Raw genomic sequence first — 26,690 nt, forward strand, 5'->3', positions numbered from 1 at the left:
AAAAGTAATAACAGTAAATGGTCTGTTATTACCCCCTCCCTCGTGAATATTTTCTATCCAGAATTATTGAGAAGATCATATTATAAAAGGCAACATATAAAGTTTATGCTCTTTCATGACCATTCACTTTCAGACAAGAGTACCAGCTTCAAATGCCTGATTTCCTAATAGAGTTTGGTGAACAGATGCTGAATCAGCATGTGGCTCACACTGTTTCACTACATGTTTCTTCATTACCATGAACACACTGTCAATTATTTTGAGCACACACCCCATCCTGCCGACAAATGTGGATTAATGCACCGCAGGAAATAGTCCCCAACAAATGTCTTCTATACAAAATACACTGAACAGCTGCTTTATTTCACGAGTTTTAAACAACAGACCTGTAGATGTAAACCTCTTAAAGGGAATGATGGAACAGTTAATTTTTTTAACCAATCACTGGAGAAAAAGAGTTAAGGAGTTAAGAAATAATAGGCTTCTTGCACTTATCAGTGTACTCCGATGTTCATCTGTCTGTTGGGCAGCACTGGTTTATACAGCTCACAGTGATTACATATCTTCTAAGGGGCATGGACGACTGTAAAGGAAATGTTTTCTGATATTTCTTCTCACAAGTCTTTGTGGGACAAACATCGGAGAGGTCTTTTGGTTTTAGAACCATATCATGCAGTGGTGCAGAAGGGAGGGGTCTTACCTCGTTGAATTCAGGGTTGAGGGTTTTTTTCATCACAGCTGTTTTGTGTTTGGATTTCTTCTGTATGTCGGGCTTCAGGTATCTTACAGCAGGAGCAGAGAAGAAGAAAAAGCACATCAGTTTGTTTTATATATTGTGTATACAATAACAACTCAGGAGGGAGCCAGTCTCGATTGAGGCCCATCAGCTCTGATCTGCGGCCACTTCCCCCCCAGAAACTGTATTTAAATCTCATCCTGGTCACTGACCTGCCAGTGTGCAACTCGATTTTGACAGGATAACAACTGGTGACTTCTAGAATTGTGTGAGTAACATTCTGTTTTTTGACTTCTCTGTTTCAGTGTGTGTACTCTGTATACATGCTCTGTAGTTGATCTGACTGAAATTGTGATTTTAAATCTCAAAAACCGCTACAGTAACTTGGAACAAGTAATTTGACTGAAACCTTAAAACTGAACTAACTGCTAGGGTTAACTTTGATTTAAACATTTGTAGAATACTAAGAGCTTTATTGAGTAGGTGTAACTGTATTAAGGGTTCAACTCATAACTTTATAACTTAGGGTTTAATGTAATTGTAAAACCATTGGGCCACTGAAAAGACAATAACAACTCAGGAGGGAGCCAGTCTAGATTTCCTTTTGAGGGCCACCAGCTGCAGAGAGTTAACTAATTAAAGGGACGTGGCCCCACAGCTGTGAGAACTCAGTAATCAGGTGTCCATTTTAGGTAGCACTTTCCTGGAGCATCAGACAGACGAAGACGGATAAAGACAATAGAGTCCTGCGGGAGTCAAAGACTGACAAAGACAATAGAGTCCTGAGGGAGTCAAAGACTGACAAAGACAATAGAGTCTTGCGGGAGTCACGGGGGTGGCAAAGAGGAGGCAAATCCTACTTTGATTGAGCTAAGTATCGCTGGTGTTTTATTTGGTTGTTTAGCCCCTCATGCTATAATCATGTGTATTTTCTCCATTCCTGTTTATGTGTCTTCTCGCAATTATCACTGGCCCCGTGTATCTCGTAATCGATATAACCGGCCTGCTCTCGTCTATCCCACATGCTCCACTGAGATCCAACATCTAGTTTCAGGCGGCCTGTGGAACTGCCAGTCAGCTGTTTCTAAGGCCGACTTCATCTCTGGCTACGCTTCCCTGCAGTCCCTACATTTCCTTGCTCTCACTGAGACCTGGATTACTCCATCCAACACATCCACCCCCGCAGCTCTCTCCAGAGCATATTCCTTCTCCCATACACCCAGACCCACTGGCAGAGGAGGTGGCACTGGTCTCCTGCTCTCTCCCAAATGGAGCTTTTCCCTCTTCAAGCTACCTAACTTCACTCCTTCCACCTTTGAATTCCATGCCGTCACAGTAACCCATCCTATACAATTAACCATTGTTGTTCTCTACCGTCCACCAGGTGCCTTGAGGGACTTCTTGGAGGAATTAGATAATCTCCTCTCACACATCCCTGAAACTGGCCCTCCCGCTGTACTTCTCGGAGACTTCAACCTCCAGACAGGGAAGATAGACGAACTAACATCTCTGTTAACCACCTTTGCTTTCTCACTGTCTCCATTCCCACTAACTCATAAAGCTGGCACTGTCCTCGATCTCATATTCTCAAGGAACTGCTCTACTTCTAACCTCTCTGTAAACCCGCTCCACACATCCGATCACTTCTTCATTTCATTCTCTCTACCCCTTTCCAAACATAACAAACTAATCTCTTCTCATCCTGCACCTGTCCGCCGTAACCTTCGTTCCCTCTCCCCCTCTACCCTTGCCTCATCGGTTCTCTCAGCCCTCCCTTCCTCTGACTCGTTCCAAGTCCTACCTCTGCTGCAGAAACTCTCCTCTCTACTCTCTCATCCTCTCTGGACTCTCTCTGTCCTCTCACATCTCGGCAGGCTCGTCAGTCCCCTCCTGCTCCCTGGCTAAATGACGCACTGCGTGCTAATAGAACCGTCCTTCAGGCAGCAGAGCGGAAACGGTGGAAATCCAAACACCATGACGACCTCCTAACCTATCAAGCTCTCCTCTCCTCTTTCTCTGCTTCGATCTCTCAGGCAAAAAGCACTTTCTTTCAAGATAAGATCCAATACTTCTATTCCAATCTCAAACAACTATTTTCCATCTTCTCCACCCTCCCAAAGCTCCTTCCCCCTCCTCCCTTCTGTCAAGCGACTTTGTTAACCATTTTGAAAAAAAGGTTGATGATATTCGCTCTTATTTTTCTGACTCACCTTTACTCACCACTGGGTCACCAGACCCTCCCTTCACCCACACACTAACCTCCTTCTCCCCTCTCTCTCCAAGTGAGGTTCTTACCCTCATTACCTCTGCCCGTCCTACCACCTGTCCTCTGGACCCTATCCCTTCAAACCTCCTTCAGACTATCGCCCCTGATATTCTACCGTTTCTCACCCATTTCATCAACACTTCTCTAACTTCTGGTCACTTTCCAAACAGTCTCAAGGAGGCAAGAGTAAACCCTCTCCTAAAGAAACCCACTCTCAACCCGTCTGATGTTATAAACTACAGGCCTGTCTCTCTCCTCCTGTTCCTGTCTAAAACACTTGAACGCGCTGTCTTTAAACAACTCTCCTGTTATCTCCTGTAGTGGAAATTTCTTAAATGCTCCTATATGCTAAAGCCAAATGCTTCTAAAAGCATTGTCTAACACTACTGTTCCATTTTCCTATTATGTGCTGTTTTCTCTGCATACTCTAATGAGGGGTTTTATTCCCAAACGCTTCAAGGCCACAGAGCTGATTTGGCAGACTATGTTGAGACTACTCCTCTTCACACAAAGTCACACAAAGTCACACAAGAACTTCCATATTCTGAGAACCGTTATACTATCTACAGCTCAAGGACAGGTGTCTAATAACAATATGAGACCGTGTGAAAGCAGATTTCTGAGCTTCCCGCCCTTTCCTGTATATAAGCTTTTCTATTTTATGACTATTGCGCACACTCCTGCAGACTATCCTATACTCTGTGAGACCTGTGTCTTTGAATATATTCAAATAAATAACCAGAAAGACAACTCTATTTGTTTCACCATTTATTGTTAATCATTCTGACCTGTGTATCTCCACAGTATTGATTGGGTCTAAGATTTCCATAACACTCCATCAGAACAACCTTCTGGTTCCGCACCAGTCTGGTTTCAAGGCAGGTCACTCCACAGAAACTGCCCTCCTTGCCGTCACTGAGGAACTGCACACTGCTAAAGCAGCCTCCCTCTCCTCTGTCATCATCCTTTTGGACCTGTCTGCTGCATTCGACACGGTGAACCATCAGATCCTCCTTCGCACTCTCCAAGAACTTGGAGTTTCAGGCTCTGCACTTTCCCTCCTCACCTCATACCTCAAAGACCGCACCTACAGGTTTACTTGGAGAGGGTCGGAGTCCGACCCTTGTCAATTAACTACAGGGGTCCCTCAGGGCTCTGTTCTTGGTCCCCTCCTCTTCTCCCTGTACACAAACTCGCTCGGATCAGTCATTAGCCCGCATTGTTTTTCATACCACTGCTACACTGACGACACCCAATTAATTCTGTCCTTTCCCCGCTCAGAGACCCAGGTCGTCGCACGTATCTCTGATTGTCTAGCTGACATCTCTCAGTGGATGTCTGCTCACCACCTCAAGCTCAACCATGACAAGACTGAATTGCTTTTCCTTCCGGGAAAAGATTGTCCCACTCTTGACCTGACAATCAACATCGGCACCTCTGTTGTTTCCCCGACTCAGACTGCAAGGAATCTGGGTGTGACCCTAGATAACAAACTGTCCTTCACTGCAAACATAGCTGCTACAACCCGCTGCTGCAGATACACGCTTTACAACATCAGGAGGATACATCCCCAGCTGACCCAGAAAGCGACGCAGGTTCTGGTCCAGACTCTCGTCATCTCACGCCTAGACTACTGCAACTCCCTCCTGGCTGGTCCACCTGGAGATCCACCCGACCTCTGCAGCTCATCCAGAATGCAGCGGCTCGTCTGGTCTTCAACCTTCCTAAATTCTCCCACACCACGCCGCTCCTCCGCTCCCTTCACTGGCTTCCGGTAACTGCTAGAATCCACTTCAAGACAATGGTACTTGCTTACCATGCTGCGAATGGATCTGGCCCTTCCTACATCCAGGACATGGTTAAACCGTACACCCCGGCACGTGCACTCCGCTCTGCATCAACCAAACAGCTCGCTGCGAAGGGGACTCAAGTTCCCATCAGCAAAAACACGTGGGTTTGCTATCCTGGCTCCACAATGGTGGAATGAGCTCCCCATTGACATCAGGACAGCAGAAAGCTTACACATCTTCCGGCGCAGACTGAAAACTCATCTCCTTGGACTCCACTTCGAGCGATAGAACTATTAACAAAGCACTTATATACTAATAAAGGACTGGCTTATCTAAAGCCAGTTGAGTAGCACTTGAAATGATTTTGCTCTATGAAACCTGATGTACTTATATGATTCTGTTTTCTTCAAGTTTGTATTTTGTTGGTCGAAAGCACTTATTGTAAGTCAGCTAAATGCAATGTAATGTAATGTGTATTAAAGGTCCCCTAGTATCTTCTTTTTCAACAATATATTATAGATCTCAGATATATACAAAACATGTCTCTGAAGTGTTTGAAATACCAAACAGCTCATTGTACCATGCCATATACCCTTCTTTTTCAGCTTTACAATTTAAGAATTGAGAAGCTACTCCTCACATCAGCTACGGTTAAATAACTTGTTGCCAGCGGAAACATATTATTCACTGCAGTATATCTCCAATGGAAGGTTGGCTTAGTTAAATCCAGGTCGTGACTTTTTTTTTGGACTGGCAGTGCATATCTTCTCTAACTTGTAATTATTTTAGATTTTTGTGACTTGTTTATTATTTATCTTTTCCAACTGTATAATTTAATATACGCCATGACAAATGGATTCTGCTCGCATCAGAGCAGTGACTTGCAGATATTTTACTTTCATGAAAAGCTGAATATTTGCATCATGTTTTGCTGTGGGCCTAATGAGGAAGCCACTAATTAGACACAAACATAGAGCAGTGGAAGTGATGCGGAGTGTTTCATTAAAGCACAGTTCCACTCCTCAGGCGCACACACACACACACACACACACACACACACACACACACACACACACACACACACACACACACACACACACACACACACACACACACACACACACACACACACACACACACACACACACACACACACACACACACACACACACACACACACACACACACACACACACACACACACACACACACACACACACACACACACACAGAGAAACTGACTGTGCATAGAACATATTTAGTTAAAAATACCAGTATGTTCTCCTGCATCCGATCCAATTTCCATTATGCTTTTCTGGCTAATGACCCACAATCCTTAGCGGCGGCAGACATGAGCAAGAATGTCAAAGTTTAAGTAGCAATGTCAGTGGTGTGTCCCAATAGTAACATAATGCTTACAATAAAGCATTAGCGTATATAACAGTGCCAGAAAGAGTGCTGACATCTGGAAATGAGTTAGCATATTAGCATGTTGGCAGCCGAAAGCAAGAGGCAACATTTAAGGACAGGATTTAACCCAGACAAAGTAATTATGTAATATAACAAAAAAAGATATATAAAATATAACCTTTAATACTCAGAAAGGCACTATATGATTGTAAATACATTATTATTATTATCATTTTGTCTTTCTTTCTTTTTTATACATTTATATATATCGTGATTTCAAAACAACACACTGTGAAAGAAGATGGCATGATATTATTCAATGATATCATACTCAGTGAGAGTGTGACCCCCTTTTTATTATATATACTTATATATGTATAAATGTGCTTCACTTACCAAAAGATCTCTGAAGACGGTAATACTTTTGCTTTAACTGCACGTGGCATTAAGCGCTGATGTGTGAAAAAAGATCAGAATATAAACTAATTTGCAAAATAATCGAGATCACTGAGACCATATTGGTTGGTTGGGAGTTGGAAGTGTATGTTATGCTTTGAGTTGTTTTGACGTTTGTTTTTGTCTTAATTGTCCAGGATCTGCAACCACAGAATCTCCATGATCCTTTGGTGAATTTGCCCCCTGAGACGGTCTAATAAACTTCAGCCTGTGTTCAGCTTTCACAAAGATCAAATAAAGCCAGACTAATTAGAGCGCATGTGGACACTGACTGGACTTTTTCAAATGCCTATTGACCTGTTTTAACGCGACGTGTCGTCTGCACGGAGCCCTGCTGAGACGTTGCTGAGACGTTGCTGTGATTTCTAAATGTGGTGAATCCCTGTGATCTCCCTAGACCCCTCAGCTGTCAGCGCCCGCCCGCCCCCCCCCCTCCCTTCTGGCTCATACTCACTCTGTATTCAGACGGCGTGTGACAGAAAAAACCGAAAAAAAACCTGGGCTCCTCTTCAAAGCCGGTGTCCCCTCCAGGGAACAAAAGCCAGGAGAAGCCTTTAAATCCTCGACTCTGACACACACGGCTCATTTCCCCCCCACTCATTATCCTTCCTGCTGGGAAACTACAACTGCATCATTGATTAACAGACACAGTTTAAAGATCCCAAAACTCTTTCATTTGTCTCAGGAGTGCTGGGTTCCAGAGGTGGAATATAACAAAGTTTATTTAAAGTGATGTATTATACCTGAGTCATTTGCCCTCCCCTTAATCGATAAGAAAGTGTCAGTTTTAGTCAGTGTTGAGTGACAGATTTCTTTAAGCGATCCTTCCTTTTTTAATGCTTTTTTTCGTGCTGTATGACTCATTTGAGTATTTTCTGAGAATCTCTCAGGTAAACAGATTTAAAGAGGAAATATTATGATCATTTCAAGGTTTCATGTTAGTATTTAGTGTTTCTCCACTGGGACATGTCTCCATGTTTTAATGTTCAAAAAGCTCTTTCTTTTTCTCATACTGCCTGTGCTGCAGCACCTCTTTTCACCCTCTGTCAAACCAGAGCCCAGTCTGCTCTGATTGGCTAGCTCTGTTGTGATTGGTCAACAGCTTAGAGATGTCCCGCCCCTTAGCACCAACAATGTGTTGGAGCACTAGCCAATATAACTGCAAGTGTTACATAGTGATGTCATGATGGTACAGAAGTAAACAAAGGTGTCCAATGGAAGCATTTCAGGCAGGGGGGGGGGGGGGGGGGGGGAGTATTAGGAAAAATATGGCACAAACAAAAAATAATATATACTACAATAAGTACACTTTGAATATAATTACTTGCATGAAGGACTCACAAAGATGTGTTATGCTGGCTACAAAAAGCATGACTTGGACTGTTGTTGGTCTTCATTAAATAACTGTTCAGCCTGCTCTGATTTGGTGAGATGTTTGCACAAACGATTAGCCTTTTTGGCAGGTACTCTCTGTGCTATTGTTCTTGTTGATTTTCTGTTGGCTGCCATGATTTAATGACTTCTGCTGACTACAACCGACAGCTCCTGCTTTACCACAGAGGAATGTAGCAAACACATCGTATTGGCCCTTTGGTTATACCTTTCACATTTTATTTATCAACTTTTCAAAAATCGATTTTCTAAATTCAAAAGTGCAAATGTATCTCTTGTCATTTAAACAGTTTGATATAGTCTTTGACTGCAGATTTACAGCGTACTGTGTCTTTGATATCTCTTACTACATGAGCTTTAACAGTATATCAAGTACAGAATAACGCAGTCCTGTACAGGTTGTGAACCCCCCCTAGAGAAAACTTGTGATTTCAAGCCATATCAATTAAATAGACCTGCAGTCACCAGTGGTGTAGTGGGGATTTTTTTACTGGGGGGAAGCTATTTTAATTAGGTCATCCCAAACAAGTGCGCATGCGCGCAGTGCACTCCCAAAACGGGCAGACAGGTCCACAGAAACTACCGGTATGCTTAGTCCTACTTTAGTTACTGTACTGCAAAAAGCAGACGGCGCTGCGCTCAACACACACAGACTCAAAACCATGGACACACTGGCACATAAGTTACATAAACCATTTATAGGCCTAAATTGCATAAGCTACAGTATTGCACCTAAGCAGACAGCGCTGCTTCTCTCTCTCTCTCTCTACTTTCAAAATCTATTTAAAACTCATAACAAACAAACAAAATGTCCAAAGTTGTCCTGAAATTAACATATTAAATAAACAAAACGAAAAATATAGCCATACTTATGCAAACAACATTGAATCTGGACTTGACATTATTCTGATTAGGCCTAGCCTACATTGCAAATAAGCAGACAGCGCTGCTTTTCACACACACACACACACACACCTTGGGTTTTGAAGACTGATAAATCCGAAATGGATGAACAAACTTTGCAGCCCAGTTTCCCAGCTTTGCAGTCTATCCACGGGTAAGCCTCTTGTTTCCTCCGCCACATCTCCTCTGTCCATACCTCTGGGAAAGCTGAGCTTGAGCTAGCTAGAGGAACGTTGCTAGCGCAGCTAACGTGCACGTTAGCTAGCATTATCCACGTCTTTAGGCGGCTCTTCTGATGATGTATTACTAGCAGCTTCACTTGTAGCTTCTGTGCTGCTAGCCTCTTTCTTCTTGTGAATTATATTCTTTTTAGAAAAGAAGTCAAGTAAAACATGTTAGCCTTTCGTTAGTGTTCTTGAGGGAAGGAGCTGCCGCAAAATCGACGGGCGCGGCGAGCTGGCTCGCCGTGGGTGTATCAGTGACCGTGGGTGTGTCAGTGACCGCGGAATCATACTTTTTTAAGGAAATTGTTTTTATTTTTTATTATAATTACTGTGAAATGTATTATGTTTTCGTCATTATTACAACAAATACACACTTGCAACTGATAACACTGGCAATGATTTTATATTTATTAGACTTAAAAAATAGATCATGCTCCAAATAAGTGGGGGTACGGCGTACCCCCGCGTCCAACGGCCACTACACCACTGGCAGTGACTCTACAGTTCTTACATTTTGACGTAGGGGTCAGAGAACCCGTTCACATCCATGGCTGCCAGGTGGGCGCAGCGCCTCACGCCCACACAGAGACCTCCGCTGCGACGCCCCTCACCTTCACCTCCGTCCACATCTGGCTCGTCCGAACTGAGCGGAGGCACGAACTGCAGAGAGAGAAGAAGACGGCCTCGCTCCTCCAGGCTGTGCAGCTGCTCGCTCTCCCACTGCGGACAGAGTAATCACATGGTGTGGTCACATGACTAGTAGAGATAGCGAAACACATGGTGATATGAGGTGGGGATGCTATGCCACTTGTTAGTGAAAAATGCATTCTCCCTTGTGAACCTGGTCCCTCTCCATCCCGCGGAAGAAACTTTGTGGAGCAAAAGCAGCATGGCAGCTTTCTGAAGTAACTAACTGATTTGTATTTGACTTTTCTATGAATTTACTGCCAGTTAGGTCTTCTCTGATTTCTATACAATATATAGCATGGAAGAATAACCTTTGTCTGCTTAGTAAAAAGCTGTAAAAATGTGTTTGTTTAAATAGTTAATCTTAGTGAAGTCATATTAGTTTATTCGTTGATTTTAATCACAGTACTTAAATGAGAAAAAATGTGTTGGATTATTTTGGGCCGCTCAGGTTAAGGGTATGCTCATGTTCTGGTTTCGTATTTGTATGTACCTCTACTGTTACATGTTTCCATGCTCTAATGTTCTACATTTCATTGGTTAGCTTGCCGGCTCTGTTGTGATTGGTCAACTGCTTAGAGATGCCCCACCCCTTAGCCTATCATGTACAATCTGTTGGAGCACAAGCCACTGGGAAGTGCTATATAGTGATGTCACTGTCAGATTATTTTGGTTGGACACATTGAGTCGGAAAAGTGAAGTCGGATTAGTTTAATCAGATACACTGATAACTTTATTCAAATTAATGTAGTCAGAATAGTTTCGTCAGATACATTTAGTCAGATTTCTTTAATCAGATCTAACCCCTGCAGAAACCAGTGTACACTGTTATGAGTTGGAAGGCTATTATCATGGCTAAACTAAAACAGAGACACAGCCCAGCGATGAGCTTCAAAGACTCAGTATGGCTTCCATTTCAGATGCTTTTTCTGATGTTTCTGGTTGTTTATTAAAGACTCATTGATGGCAGCAGGACCTGGAGTTTTAATTGAATATATTCCATTATTTAAAAAATCAGCCATCAGTCGCCCCCACAGGTGAGGAGACACAGAAATAAGACCCAGGGTTTACTCCTCCGAGGAGCCACGCTGAGCACATTTCTGTTTGTGTTAACTTTCTCTGGACTTTTAGCTGTTATAATCAAATAGATAGGAAATAGGAAGTAGATATGGGAATGACTTACACTTTATACTCTACTGTTTAGTAGAGTGTGGGAGTCGAGCTCTTTCACTGCAGCTATAATCCCATTTTCTACTTTCATTTCATCCCAAAAGGTCATCCCACAGAGAGGAGATCAGAGACGCACACACCTCCTCCTGATGGTGTTCATTACAACTCATCCCCCCGCTCATCTTTTATTTAATCTTCGGGGTCGAGTCTCAGCAGAGGGGAGAAGATCGATAGTTTTAATTCTTCATGTCTCGCCCACTCACTCTTTCTCAGTGGTGTAGTGGGGATTTTTTTACTGGGGGGGACGCTATTTTAATTAGGTAATCCCAAACAATGCCACACAAGTGCGCATGCGCGCAGTGCACTCACAAAACGGGCAGACAGGTCCACAGAAACTACCGGTATGCTTAGTCCTACTTTAGTTACTGTACTGCAAAAAGCAGACTGCGCTGCGCTCAACACACACACAGACTCAAAACCATGGACACACTGGCACATAAATTACATAAACAATGTATAGGCCTAAATTGCATAAGCTACAGTATTGCAACTAAGCAGACAGTGCTGCTTCTCTCTCTATCTCTCCACTTTCAACTTTAAATCTATTTAAAACTCATAACAAACAAACCAAATGTCCAAAGTTGTCCTGAAATTAACTTATTAAATAAACAAAACGAAAAATATAGCCATACTTATGCAAACAACATTGAATCTGGACTTGACATTATTCTGATTATAATTGCAAATAAGCAGACAATAAGCAGACCACACACACACACACACACACACACACACACACACACACACACACACCACACACACACACACACACACACACACACACACACAACACACACACACACACACACCACACACACACACACACACACACACACACACACACACACACACACACACACACACACACACACACACACCACACACACACACACACACACACCACACACACACACACACCACACACACACACACACACACACACACACACACACACACACACACACACACACACACACACACACACACACACACACACACACACAAGCTAGCTAGAGGAACGTTGCTAGCGCAGCTAACGTGCACGTTAGCTAGCATTATCCAGGGGCGGACTGGGACTAAAATTCAGCCCTGGAAACTGACCCAGTCCGGCCACATGAAATGTCAAATGTTAGAAATCCGCTGTTTATTATTTAAAGTTTTATGTCCGATTTGCTCCTTTTTTCATCTCAGTACACAGCTCCAGTTTGGGCATTGGCCTGTCATCAGATTTAATTTTTAGTTGCTGCTGTAGCGGAAGTTTAGTAAAATTATTTTTGTTGAAATACTCCACCCTCCATAATTGCACTTGCTTCAGTTGCTTGCTAGTTTTTAAGGGCAGTGATGACAGTTACAGTACGAACTGAAGTTGATGCGATTTGGTTGGATTGTGAGGCATGACGTGAGCCTCATCTGATTGGTCAATCCCTCCATTTTTTTTCACCAAGGGAAGCCAATTTCGGCTGGCCTCCTCTCACAACAGAGTGCAATCTACTGTTTCACCATAACATCTAGAGGGGCGCTGTTTCACTCTTTGTAAAATACTCAATGAGAATGGGGGAGAGACGGGCCGGCAGCATAATTACCGAAACTAAACGAAGTGTTTTTATGTATTTATTAATATTATAACTACAATACAAAAAACAGGGGAAGCCTGGCTTCCCTTGGCCTCCAGGAGAAAACGCCACTGAGTTCAAGGGATAATTCTCACCCACCTCTTGCTCTTGCCCTGCACTTGTATGTGCCAGTTGAGCTGGTTCTTCCACCAGCTCAACTCTGTCCCTCATCATGAACGCAGGAGGCTGGCTGTATATCTGAACTCGCGCCCACATCATTCTCTTCATCATCTTGCACTTGTTCTAAGCTGCTGCTGCTGATAGTGCTTGTAGCAGCGCTGCTGCCAAAAAGGTCTGTCAATTTGCCACATTTATATGCTTCACCTGCGAGTGACTTCATCTTTTTTTCTCTTGCCTTCTCGGCCCCACCTTTTTCTTTTCGTTTTCTTTGATTTTTAACCATGTTTTTTCATTCTCCCTGTCTGCGGTGGCGTCTAATCCCTTCTCTTCATGTGGCCGGTCTTTTTTCTTCTTCGTGTGTGATTATTTGACATAAAAACCACACAACTGCATTAGCGGCCGCTGTCGCCCTCTGTCGGCTGTCAGCGCAATTTAAATGATGACGTTAAACCTTTTTTTTTTAAGTGCCGGCCGTCAACGGCGCTTGACGACCGACCGTTCTGTGGTTCTCCAGATTCTACAGATGGCCAGTCCGCCCCTGGCATTATCCACGTCTTTAGGCGGCTCTTCTGATAGCAGCTTCACTTGTAGCTTCTGTGCTGCTAGCCTCTTTCTTCTTGTGAATTATATTCTTTTTAGAAAAGAAGTCAAGTAAAACATGTTAGCCTTTCGTTAGTGTTCTTGAGGGAAGGAGCTGCCGCAAAATCGGCGGGCGTGGCGAGCTGGCTCGCCGTGGGTGTGTCAGTGACCGCGGGGTCACGAGCGTGATGATGAATCATACTTTTTTAAGGAAATCGTTTTTATTTTTTATTATAATTACTGTGAAATGTATTATGTTTTCGTCATTATTACAACAAATACACACTTGCAACTGATAACACTGGCAATGATTTTATATTTATTAGACTTAAAAAAAAGATCATGCTCCAAATAAGTGGGGGTACGGCGCACCCCCGCGTCCAACGCCCACTACACCACTGCTCTTTCTACTCCCTTGTACATTTAGAACGCTTGATATAAGAATAATATAGTCATCGCAGCTATGAAAGATATGCTTTGCAGGCTTGGAAAGTAACTGAACACATTCGGTAATCAGGATATTGTAGTGCCGTGAAAAGAGAGTCGGAGGCGGTGTATTAAGAATGGAGTTCCAATCTTTATTATCCATTACTTTCAGAGAGGTTAACACATGCACTGCTCTGCCTGATGAGCTAGCAGGAATGGCAGCTAAAGCTACAGGTGTTCCCCACTAAAGGGTCCGTGTGGCAACACAATAAGCAAGGTGAATTATGTCCAATAACGTGTCACCACACAAGCCCCCCCAGAATTCACACATAAACAAAATCAGCATGGCGGGGAGGAACGACACGCCGACCCCCACGACTCCTGAGCACGGGAGTCGGAAAAGTGACTCCCGCCTGTGCGGCCCCCGGAAGGGGAGGGACCGGAACAACAGGTCTTAAATCCGTGACAGGGGACGAGGCCGGGGGGCGGCCCCGTCGCGGAGGTCGAGCCAGCACCACAGGCTGGTCCAAGTCCAGGTGAGCAGCCTTCACCCGGTCCACCGAGACGTGCTCGGCCTTGCCACCCAGGTCGACCACCAGGTGCTTGTCTCCGTGCTCCAAGACCCGGAAAGGCCCATCATAAGGGGGCTGCAGGGGGCCTCTGTGCGCATCGTGCCGGATGAACACGTGCTCCGCCGAGCGGAGCTCTGCGGGAACCTGGGACACCTGAGTACCGTGCTGAGTAGTAGGGATCGGAGCAAAGGCCTCAGCGGCGTCACGCAGGAAAGCCCGCTGGGCCGACGCCGACCAGGGAGCCGATGCATTTGGGAGGAAATCCCCCGGAACTCTCAGCGGCTGACCGTAGACCATCTCCGCTGTAGAACACTGCAGATCTTCCTTAGGTGCGGTCCTCAGGCCCAGCATCACCCAGGGCAGCTTGTCGACCCAGTTACCGTCCGTAAGGCTGGCCTTGAGGGCCGCCTTCATGGAGCGATGAAAGCGCTCGCAGAGGCCGTTAGCCTGAGGGTGGTAAGCGGTAGTCCTGTGCAGCTTAACCCCCAAACCGCCTGCCACAGCGTTCCAGAGCTCGGACGTGAACTGAGAGCCCCTGTCTGAGGAAATGTCTGATGGGGTGCCAAAACGACACACCCACGTTGCAATGAAGGCCCAGGCAACGTCTGCGGCTGATGTCGAAACGAGCGGAACCGCCTCCGGCCAACGGGTCGTTCTGTCCACCATGGTGAGGAGGTAGGAAAACCCCTGAGAGGAAGGCAACGGACCAACCAGGTCAATGTTGACGTGATCAAACCTCCTCTCAGGCACCAGGAAACGCTCCAACGGGGCCTTCGTGTGGCGGTGCACCTTAGCGCGTTGACATGCCACGCACTCCCTGGCCCAAGTCCTCACGTCCCTTTTCAGTCCTTGCCAAACGACCTTCGCCGCTACCAAACGCACCGAAGGTTTAACGCCGGGGTGTGACAGGCCGTGCACAGCGAACACAGGACGCCTCCAGCTGGCAGGGACGACAGGCCGCGCCAGGCCCGTAGAGACGTCACACAGGAGAGTAATGCCCGCGTCGCCGAACACCACGTCCTCCAAGCGCAGCCCCGCGCTCTCCACCTTCAGGGCCTGGACACCGGGATCTGTGACCTGGTCTGCCGCCATGCGAGTATAGTCCAGGCCCAACTGGACGGCACCGATGACGACCCTGGAGAGGCAATCAGCAACCAGGTTCGACTTGCCAGCCATGTGCTTAATGTCCGTAGTGAACTCCGATATGTAGGACAGCTGCTGACGTGCCGACCAAGGCTCCGCCACTTTTGACATGGCGAAGGTGAGCGGCTTGTGGTCGACAAACGCCGTAAATTCACGGCCTTCCAGCATGAAACGGAAGTGCCGCACGGCCAAATAAAGTCAGAGGAGCTCCCGGTCAAAGGCGCTGTATTTGCGTTCTCTAGGCGTCAGCTGGCGGCTGAAAAAGGTGAGCGGCTGCCAAGCGCCCTCCACCCACTGCTCGTGCACTGCGCCGACCGCGTAGTCTGACGCGTCCGTGGTGATGGAGATGAGAGCCGTAGATGATGGGTGTGCCAGCAAAGCCGCCTGAGCCAACGCGGTCTTGACCTCAGCAAAAGCGCCGTCCGCCTCTGCTGTCCAGTCGATCTCCTGGACGGGGGTCTTGCCTTTCAACGCTTCATACAGCGGCCGCATGATGTGTGCGGCCCGGGCGATGAAACGGTGGTAGAAAGTCACCATCCCCAGAAACTCACGGAGCGACCGGACTGTGAGCGGGCGAGGAAACGCCACAACAGCCTCCACCTTTGCTGGCAGAGGTGTCGCACCGCCCTTGGTGACGCGGTGCCCCAGGAAATCGATGTCCGACACCCCGAACTGGCACTTTGCAGGATTGATGATTTATCCGTGTTCGTTGAGCCGTGTGAAAAGGGCTCGGAGGTGGGACAGGTGCTCCTGCACTGAAGCGCTGGCGACGAGTATGTCGTCGAGGTAAACAAACACAAACGGCAGGTCCCGCAGCACCGAATCCATCAGGCGCTGGAACGTCTGAGCGGCATTCTTGAGTCCAAAAGGCATCCGCAGGAACTCAAAAAGTCCAAAAGGCGTTATCACTGCTGTCTTGGGAATGTCCAGGGGGTGCATGGGCACCTGGTGGTATCCACGCACCAGGTCCACCTTGGAAAACACCCCCGTACCGGCCAGATGCGCCGAAAAGTCCTGAATGTGCGGCACCGGATAGCGGTCAGGCGTAGTGGCGTTGTTGAGTCGGCGGTAATCCCCGCACGGGCGGAACCCGCCGTTCGATTTGGGAACGACGTGTAGGGGGGAAGCCCAAGGACTGTCGGAGCGGCGGACAATGCCCAGGCGCTCCATGGTTGCGAACTCCGCCCTCGCTACAGCCAGCTTAGAAGGGTTCAACCGCCGGGCCCTGGCGGTTGACAGGAGGCCCCCCGGTAGTGACGTGGTGTTCCACGCCATGCTTAGTGGTAAGCGCAGAGAAGGTGGGTAGCGACAGGTCTGGAAACTCGGCCAACAGTCTGAGAAACGTGTCTGCACCTGACAGCGAGCCTGACAGCCCGTCCGTCGTACGCTGCGCTGCCAAGTGTGCACACGAGGGAAGAAAACGTTAAGGCATCAACCAAACGCCTATTCTTAACGTCCACTAAGAGTCCATGAGCACACAACAAATCCGCTCCGAGGAGGGGAAAAGAAATGTCCGCTGTCACAAAATCCCAGCTGAAACGCTGTCCTCCGATGCACAAACACATAGGCCTCACGCCGTACGTGCGAATGGGACTGCCGTTAGCCGTCGTCAATCGCGGTCCGTGCCCCCCACGGGCGACGTCTTCACTCGACGCTGGAACTACGCTCCGTTGAGCGCCCGTGTCACACAGAAACAAGCTCCCCGAAACGCTGTCGCTGACGAAGAGGAGCCTGCACATGCCGATGCTCAGAGCCACTACTGAGCGCCGGCCCCTCCGTTTCCCGGGGGTTTGTAGCTGCACGGAGCGATGCATCTCTTCGCCCTTGTCCCGAAACGTGCGTGGTAAACGCACTCTCCGGCGTCTCCACGCCGGCTAGCCACAGCCGTATCCGGCCTCCGCCACGCTTTCTTGACTGCCGGTGGGCCGCTGAGCGTCGCGGCTAACGTCTCTGCCCCGGGCTGTTGCGTAGCCAGGAAAAAACGATCCGCTTCCTCAGCCAAAGCACGAGGCTCCGTGACAGGCGTGTTGGCCAGCGCCGTCTGTACCCGGGGAGGCAAGTGACGCAGGAAAATCTCCGTGAATAAAATCCGGGGATCTTCCCCCCCTAGCAGATTTAGCATTTTCTCCATTAGCTGGGATGGCTTGCTGTCTCCTAGGCCTTGAATGTCAAGTATCTGGCGGGCCCTCTCCTTAGCAGATAAGCTAAATGTCTTAAGGAGAAGGGCCTTAATCGCCTCATATTTGCCATGATGTGGGGGGGCTGCGATGAATCCCACCAACCTGGACGACGTGGAGCTCCCCAGCGCTGCTACCACATGGTAGTATTTTAGGTCCCCGTCACGGACCTGTCGGCAGGCGAAATGTGCCTCCACGTGTGCGAACCATGCATCCGCGGCGTGCTCCCAGAATTCCGGCAGCTTTATGAAAACATCGCGCTCAGCCATGTTCGTTAATTTTCCGAAAACTTTCTCGGAAAAGTCAGGGTCACCAGTGTAGTGCCGTGAAAAGAGAGTCGGAGGCGGTGTATTAAGAATGGAGTTCCAATCTTTATTATCCATTACTTTCAGAGAGGTTAACACATGCACTGCTCTGCCTGATGAGCTAGCAGGAATGGCAGCTAAAGCTACAGGTGCTCCCCACTAAAGGGTCCGTGTGGCAACACAATAAGCAAGGTGAATTATGTCCAATAACGTGTCACCACAATATACAAATACTGTATTCCTTTAGATTCCCCACCACTTTTTCTAACAAAGTGACGCCCATACACAGGGCCGGACTGGGACAATAAATCAGGCCGGGAATTATACACCCATCCAGGCCACTACCAGTTTTCTTTTGTGCCATTTTTCTGGGCGTTGCTGCCCATAGTGATAGCCCTAAACTTTAAAACTACCCCAGAATAAACATATGGACATGGATTACTAATTTAAAAAAAAGTGCAAATCTATTTAGGAACCTATCCATGTGAACATATTTTAAGTGGAGGTGGACCTCAAATCCTCTAGGGGGGTCCGGGGGCATGCTCCCCCGGTAAGATTTTTTTTTTAAATGTTGGACTTAAATGCATCAATCTGGTGCATTTTGAGGCGGAAATAAAGAGACTACACCCATATGAAACAGAACTGTATACATTTAAATAATCATAAAATCACAAGAACATGGCCATAACCAATAACATACCATATCCAATATGAAAAAACATTGAAACTTGTTTATTTATTTGTTTTTGGTTCATTTATAGTTGCGAGCGTGTCTGGGCTCCTGAATCAGCCTCACCCGTCTCCCTCCTCTCCCCCTGCTCCTCTTCGAGGCAGCAGCAGACTAGTTTTTAGCTCTCAACACGTTTTTAAAGTTTATCTTACCTTTTTTCACCTAGTTTTATTATTCATCCATATTTTACTAATCACTCCCCCTTCAAATGGAAATATGTGTTTACATAAATGGTGACCAAACCGTTTGAGACCCACAGAGAACTTAGACTAAGTTAACTATCTAAACACTTTACCTCACCTGAGCTGTAGTTATCAGTCTCTCAGTCTGACAGGAGAGGACTCTCCTCCACCTTGTTGACAGCTCATGATATCCGTTAGCGCAGCTAGCTAGCACCAGATGCTAACAACAACAATACACGCAACCGGTGCGCGCGCTTTCTCTCTCGCGACACACATACACACACCCTCAGGGCATTATTATGATCTGTATGAAAGTGGCCATGTCGCCAGGCCACATCATGTAGACAGCCAGTCACCCTCTGTTGCCCCTTTCACACCAGCGCTTTTTCAGCTCCGGCTCGCAGCTGGAGCCTGAAAAGCGCCGGTTTTTCCTGTTCACACTGCAGCCGCGCCGGCTCTTAGCTCCGGAATCCGGTTCACTTCCAGCTCCAAAAAATTGTCGGTCTAGAGGCAATAGCTTCGGAGCTAAGAGGTGGCATCGCTTACGTCTCTCTTACGTCGAGGCGTGCAGGAAACTAAACCCTCCTCCCCTGAACATGGGTCGACTGTCGTGCCTGCCTACAAGCAGTAGTGCTTATAAACACACTTTATAAAGTCAGGCAACACTAACCAGGCTTCGTGTGATTCTGTTTATTTGTACCTTACTTTGACCATCCGTTCACTGTTATTGATCATTGTGGAGAGAGGCAGACGTGTTGTTTTGTATTATAGCAGCTATCGGATGGAATCAATACATGGGCTGCACAGGTTGTCAGGTCCGACTATCACAAGTAGAATCATAATAAAAATACGCCGGTAAAATGTGCCTGTAGAAAACGGTTTATGCCACAATAGGATAGCAATAGCAAGTAGTCAGTTTAGATTCGGTTGCTATGATAACATCACCCATTTTATACCAGAGAAACTTTCATAACAGCGTTGTGATACCAAACAGCGTCAATTTAGACTAACGGCCCGTCTACACTACAGGCGTCAAAAAATGCTTTCAACGCTTCGCCCATTCATTTCAATGGGGTGACGTAGGATATTTTCAAACTTCGCCGAACTGCATTGTGGGTAGCATGGCAAGGCGTTGCAAGCATCGCGAGCGTCTATCGGCGTCAAAAGTTGAACAATGTTCAACTTTTGAGGCTCGATGCTTGCTCGAAGCTGGCGTCAGCCAATCAAATCCCGTTTTTGCAATTCCCGCCAGTACAAGCGCTAGCCAATCAAACCGCGTGCAAGCTGGGAGAGCCAGACCGCAGTTCATTTCCTCATATTCCAAACGAGAAATTACGGTAGCAAATTACCCGGTTCTTTCCGACCAGAACTATTTACCAGGATACAAACCGGAGGAACCAGGCATGGAGGGAGGTGGCAGAGACAGTGGGTGAAACTGGTAGGTTTTCGCCTGTTTGGGGATTTTATATCCAGTGTACTTCGTTTTAACATTGCTATTGCTTTGTATGTCGGGGGCGGGAGATTCATGTGATTGGTTGTTGGTCGCGTTGCTCGCAAAAAATCGCCAAGCTTCAGACACGCCCAGCTTCAAGATTTTTTTATGCCTGTAGTGTAGACGGGCCGTAACACACATTCACTTAGGCTAAGGGGAACTGGGGATATGTATCAGCTGCGAGTATGTGAGTCGGACAGTGAATACTTTAGAGCGGCCGCTGTCGTCACAGTGTGAGCTAACCGGGAGCTAACGGAGGAGAATAAACTCCCGTGGAAGAGCAGCCAACACTGCAGCGGTCGGTAAATGCTGCAGAAACACATGAACCACGGCACTCTGAAGCAAAGCATATGTGCCGTGTTGGTCAGGACTCCCTGGAAGAAGAGATCTTGTATCTCAATGGGACATTCCTGGATAAATAAAGGATAAATAAAAAATAAATAAAAAATAAGGTTGGAGAAGTCGTTATTCAATTTATTCTGGCTTCGTGTGATTAAAAGCAACACGATCATCGACCCGACGCAGTTCCCCGTTGTTGTTGTTGTGAGCGCCGTAATGCCGTTGGGGAGCAAATCAGCGATGTAAACGGTGACGTCATGACGCAGCAGCGGCAGCACCAGTCGGGTGCTGGGCGGTGTGAACAGAGCGGGAGCAGAAAAGGGAAACCGGAGCTGAACCAGAAAAGCTCTAGCTCGGAGCTAGAAAGGGAAAAGCGCTGGTGTGAAAGCCGCATGTGAGGCAGAGTCAGACCCACATTTGCGCAGCGTTGTGTTCACAATACATACATAAAAAAAAGAATCCTCAGGTCAGCAGGCCAGGCCAGGCCATCGGGAAACCTCCCGGTCCTCCCGATGGCCAGTCCGGGCCTGCCCATACATGTCATGCTGCAGAGCAGAGCATAGGACCTGAGATCAGGACTCAGAGTCACTGTAAATAAAAGTCCTTTATTTTAAATTACAACAGCTACAACAACTATGGGGGGGGGGGGGGGGGGGGGAACACAGGGGCACCAGGTGAAACGCATCTAATACAAAACGTTTTGCTTTTAATTCAACTAAAACATCATTTGTAAACCTTACTATTCTTTAGGCCTAATTTAAGAGGACACATTTTTTAATATTAAATATCTTGATTTCTTCTTTTTTAAGGTTACATTGTTCTGAAGTCTCACACTTCATTTGGTAATCCAAAAGTAATAAAAAGTGATCAGGTTACATTACTTTTATATTTTGATACTTAGATTAGGTTTCCAGTTAAAAATGTTTTACGTGCAAGTCGTAATTGTACAAAAATCTATTTTTTCAAAGTTACCCTCCCAAACCTGGAAATATGACAGGATGCAGGACTGTACACTATAGTCGTCATAATTGAACGAAGTAAATACAGGAAAATATAACATTATATTAATAAATAAGTGTTAAAAGTGCCTTTCTGCATTTTGAGTGCTTTTACTTTTGATACTTAAATACATTTTTCTGGTAATACTCTTGTACTTCGACTATATGGTACTAAAAGCTATTCTATTTTTGGATGAATGCTTTTTAGAAATGCAGTGGGTGTTCAGAAAGCTTCCCACCGTCCTTCACAATCAACCTGCAGTTGAGAAACAAGGAGAAAGGTCATAAAATAAGACGATCGATGGCTTTTAGTCGTCACAGCTCTGCAGGATTTCTCCCCCCCCCCCCCCTTCTGCAGATGAACCCCGTCTGCACTGGAGGAGATTTCAGCTCAGCTCATTTTTTACAAAGTCTGCTATTCTGTCGGAAATGAAATGAGAGATATCTGCACCAACCCACGCTTGGGTAAATATGCAGGAGGAGATGTCATCAGACTGTGGGATTGTGTTCCAGGTGAGGGGCAGACGGACTGCTGACTCCACAGGAAGTTGGAATTTACTGATAAGTGTTGTTTGCCATGTCTGAATATTTACCAAAGATGGAGCTGCCTTTTTAATCAAGGTTCTTTTATTGACATTATACAGGGTTGCACTAAGAAATACAGAACCAGTAGTGCCTTTCTGCATACCTAGTCCACTTTTGCATGAACAACAACAACAAAAACAATGCTGGATTTTCTGGGCAGATATTATGGCAGCCATCTTTATCATTACAACAAGCCCCGCAATCCCACATTTACAAACAAAGAAGCAGTTCATCAGACTGAGCTGCTGTTTGTGTTGTCCAGCCACACACACAAAGAAAAGGCCATTATGTAAAACTCCTGTTGCAAGGTCGACAGGCTGAAAACACTGCAGGGATTTCACCGAGAATAAAACACATCCGTCTTTGCTTAAACACCTGTAGGTCTGCTGAGGTGAAGGCAGTGCACTGATGAGCTCACAGAGAGTTTAATAAAACACACCAACTGGAAGCAAAAATCTACCTGCGTCACACACAGCTAAACACAGGAATATAAACAGACCTTTCAAAGGGACTAATTGGACCCTAAAGTCTTGTTTTATACAAATGTATACAGACTAAAGCACGCTGCAGGTGAAGGTCAATTTGTTACAAGACTTTATAGGATACAAATTATTTTCATTCCAAAAGAGTCAAACAGGATTGTGGAGTTATAGGTTGTCCTTGGAGACACAAATTGAAAGCAGCAGGCTAAAAACAAACCATTTGAGTGATAGGAAAACCAGTAAATGACAAACAAGTAACACGTCAAGACCATCAAGTATGAAGCAGGTCTAATATCATCATATTCAAAACTCGAGTCCAAGTCCAGAATTGATTTCACTTTATTGGCTGTGTATATGAGCCCGAGCCACCACTGAGGCTTGAGTTTTTCTAATATGTAGTTCAGACACTCTAAGAAGTCTTTAAGGGGGCTACGAGTAGTCCAGAAGAATGAGAAGCTCTTTCATCTCTCATGGATAGAAGATTAGCATTAAATAGACTATGAACATAGCAGCGTTTAAGGCAAAACTGAAGTACTGAGTGTCAAGATAAAGGTCAATATGATCATTTTTGTACGTGGATGTCTTTTGTGCTCTACTCAGTATGCCGTAGTCCCCTATCTGGCGCAGACACATCACTACGAAATCAAGTCAATAAAATACAACAGTCCTCCTGATCCTTTAAGTACATTGGTGGGTCAACCATGTAAGTTTATTCTTGTATATGAATTGTCAGATATACAACATTAAAAATAATTAAATCAAGACCAACAAGTCCCAAGTCAACATTAACAAGTCCCGTGTTTAAACTTAGATTAAGTTTAACAATGCACAAGTCAAGATCTATCTATCTAGATGAAGGCTGACAAGTCCCAAGTCAAGACTTTAAGAAGCATATTTTGTTAAATCTGGCTCCGTGGCTGCTCCCACCCTCTGGAACTGACTACCCCAACCCATCAGAGACTCTTCCTCCCTCAACACATTCAAAAAAGCACTCAAAACCCACCTGTTCAACACTGCATTCAACCACTGACCACCCCCTCCTCTTTTCTGTTTTTGTTGATCTAGTTAGGTATTTTTCAAAGCGTCTTTGAGTTTTTAGAAAAGCGCTATATAAGTGTCATGTATTATTATTATTATTATTAATAAATGTCTTTGATCCACACACATATATATAAAATAGCCTGCAGCCATCAATTATAAAGCATGGTTTAACATGCAACACACTAAGCCTGTAGCATCGACCCTGATGAATAAATGATATCTCAAATGACCTGCAGAGACCCTTTCAACATCCACTGCTGGAGATCTTTGGTCACACGAGAGACAAACATCTGATTATTTTTCCCAAAAATTTGCTTTTTCTTCTATTAAAACCAATAGGTTAGGGATTTTTCTCCTAATCCATCTTAAATTATCCTCACTGTTTTAGAAATGTTGCACTTGAAGGTCACTTCAAACACCTTGAAATGGGGCGAAGCCTGCGAGCTAGTTCAGGCAGTCAACTCGAGTACTTACTCTACAACCAACCAAACAGTCTCCTTAATATGCTGCTCTATTTATCCTGCCAGATCTCTCTCTATGCATTGCTTGCTGCTGCTATTGCTGCAGCTACCTCTATGTCGCTGCTGCTTGCCTGCCCCACTACCACCCCAGCTTCCACCCCAGCTTCCACCTGTAGGCTCGGGGGGTTAGTTATTTAATTATCACTCATCGTGCTATGTATATCTATTAGAGATGTTAAGATTCACCGATTCGCATCGGTGCACCGGCATAAACGTTCAAGATGCGAGTGCACCGGTTGAAAGAGTGCACATCGGCTACAGTTTGGGTTGAACCGGGTTGAACTCGCGATGCATCGATGGCGTAGCGTCTTTGCATCGGTAAAAAACCGATTCATTCATATAAAATCCCCTCATCTTGTCAACGCTCAGCAGAGACGATCTTTGATATTTGCTTCGCCACTACGGAGGCCGAGAGTCTCAGTTATCAACACACACGGAAGTCGTAGAAAGAGAAACACAGCGCACCGAAAAATACCTACAAATCAAACGTTTGGTAACACTTCGGATTGTTCAAGAAAGACGGTGTAATAGTCCTTTATGCTATATAGTTGACCGCAGGTCATGGAGAGTAATAAGGTATCCGTAGACTTTTGTATGAGGTATCTTTATTACTTAACAGGTCTACAGCCATGATACATAGATCCGTCCTAGATGCGGGCTTGCATACACACAGTATCACTCCGCAGCCGCACCCCATCAGTAACGTCCTGATGGTATATGTGCGCGGCACAGACGGTCAACTTGAAAAATCGCTCGCAAATTGTTAACGATGCCGAGCCGATTTAAAGTACACAAGTAGTACGAGGAACTTAGCGACGCACATAAAGAGGCGACATGGGGTCTGCGGCTGAAAAGAGAAACCTCAAAGTTAGACATATGAGTTAAATCACTCAGTGAGGTGTTCTGTCAGAGAGAGTGGTGTTTAGTTTACAGCAGCCTGTGACGGCCAATAATAATTTAAATGTCTTCCTCACTGTAAGCAGTTATGAAATACCTGTTTGTGAAAGGTTATTTGTATTATTTATTGTTCATATAGAACCCACCGCTTTCTGCTCACTGGTGAGTTAGCCTATGAATGAGTGTTAAGCACATCAGGCTGGCAGCTGTATGGGCATTGCTCTATGGTAGCTGTTATTTGCACATTGTTAATCATGAGCAATGCATCCTTACATTGTTTAACTGTGAGGTGTTATACAATTGTACTCTGGAGAGCTTTTAAAGGTAAAAAAATAAACGGCATGATGGGATGTGCAGTACCAAATATGTAAAGCACTTTTTTGTTAATGTATGATTTGCTGCATATAAGGAATAAAACAAAAATCCTCTGTCGTACCAAATTGAAGTATCATTATTTTTGCATCGTGTTGAATCGCATCGTATCGCACCGAATCGCACCGAATCGCATAATGTTGAATCAAATCGTATCGAACTGTATCGCAACAGGGGTGAATCGTATCGTATCGCATCGCCTGGTGTTTCAAATGTATCGTTAATGTATCGTATCGTGGCAACGTATCGAGATGCGCATTGCATCGGCCTCAGTGATGGAGATGCACATCCCTAATATCTATGGAGTGATGAGGCCCGAGCCTAGATGCTAAACTCAACTATATGCTGCTTCTAATAAACATGTTAAAGAAGCACGTGAGTTGTCTGACTGAAGTTTAAAGTGATGTTTTTGGTAAACTACAACTAAACGTCCGTACATTGAAGATGTACTTCAAACTCGAGAGATTATGATGAGATTGATGACATTCCACCCCACAACAAATATAATTATCCTGATCCACGGGAAATGACTTCAAACTTTAATATAACAGCATAATGAAAGCTGCCACAACTGAAATAATTTAGGTTCAGAGAACATAATTAGTAAGGTTTAGCAGAGAGAAGATCATGGTTTGGGTTGAAACCAGAGTGGTTAGGGTTAGATTGCACAATAAATGTTCACTAACAAATAAGGTTGTTAATTTGCTCAAGGAAAAAATAGCAATGCAATGTAAGTTTAGAAGAGACAAAGATGCTGTCATGATATTTATTTATTTAATTAAAAAAAGTATTTTCTCCTTGTGTTTTGTCTTATTTTAAATCCTTTCTTTGTGTTTTCCCGCTTTTGGGATTGTCTGCCCTGCCCGGATTCTATCCACCTAATCACCTGCTGCCCTTCTGGTTTCGCCTACACTCTCCAGCTGTATCTTGTCAATGTGATTAGTCCTGTGTGTCTTTTTTCAAGTTTTTCTAGCAACTAAACGTACGTAGCTAATGTGTTTAAAACAGTCAACGTGATATCT

General features: G+C 45.4%; 1 protein-coding gene across 2 annotated transcripts in view; it reads right to left on the bottom strand.

Annotated features, from left to right (window-relative positions):
* The window catches only part of doc2a (double C2-like domains, alpha), a 185,735-nt gene that overhangs the window by 6,152 nt on the left and 152,893 nt on the right, over nucleotides 1-26,690 (bottom strand). For both annotated transcript variants that reach the window (XM_034206677.1, XM_034206682.1), the window contains exons 8-9: nucleotides 9,689-9,897; nucleotides 701-782 (exon numbers count right to left, since the gene is read on the bottom strand). In XM_034206677.1, the coding sequence (XP_034062568.1) occupies nucleotides 701-782; nucleotides 9,689-9,897 (291 nt within the window). The remainder of the gene's footprint in view (nucleotides 1-700; nucleotides 783-9,688; nucleotides 9,898-26,690) is intronic.

Source organism: Gymnodraco acuticeps, unplaced genomic scaffold (genome assembly GCF_902827175.1).
Source record: "Gymnodraco acuticeps unplaced genomic scaffold, fGymAcu1.1, whole genome shotgun sequence".
Lineage (NCBI taxonomy): Eukaryota > Metazoa > Chordata > Actinopteri > Perciformes > Bathydraconidae > Gymnodraco > Gymnodraco acuticeps.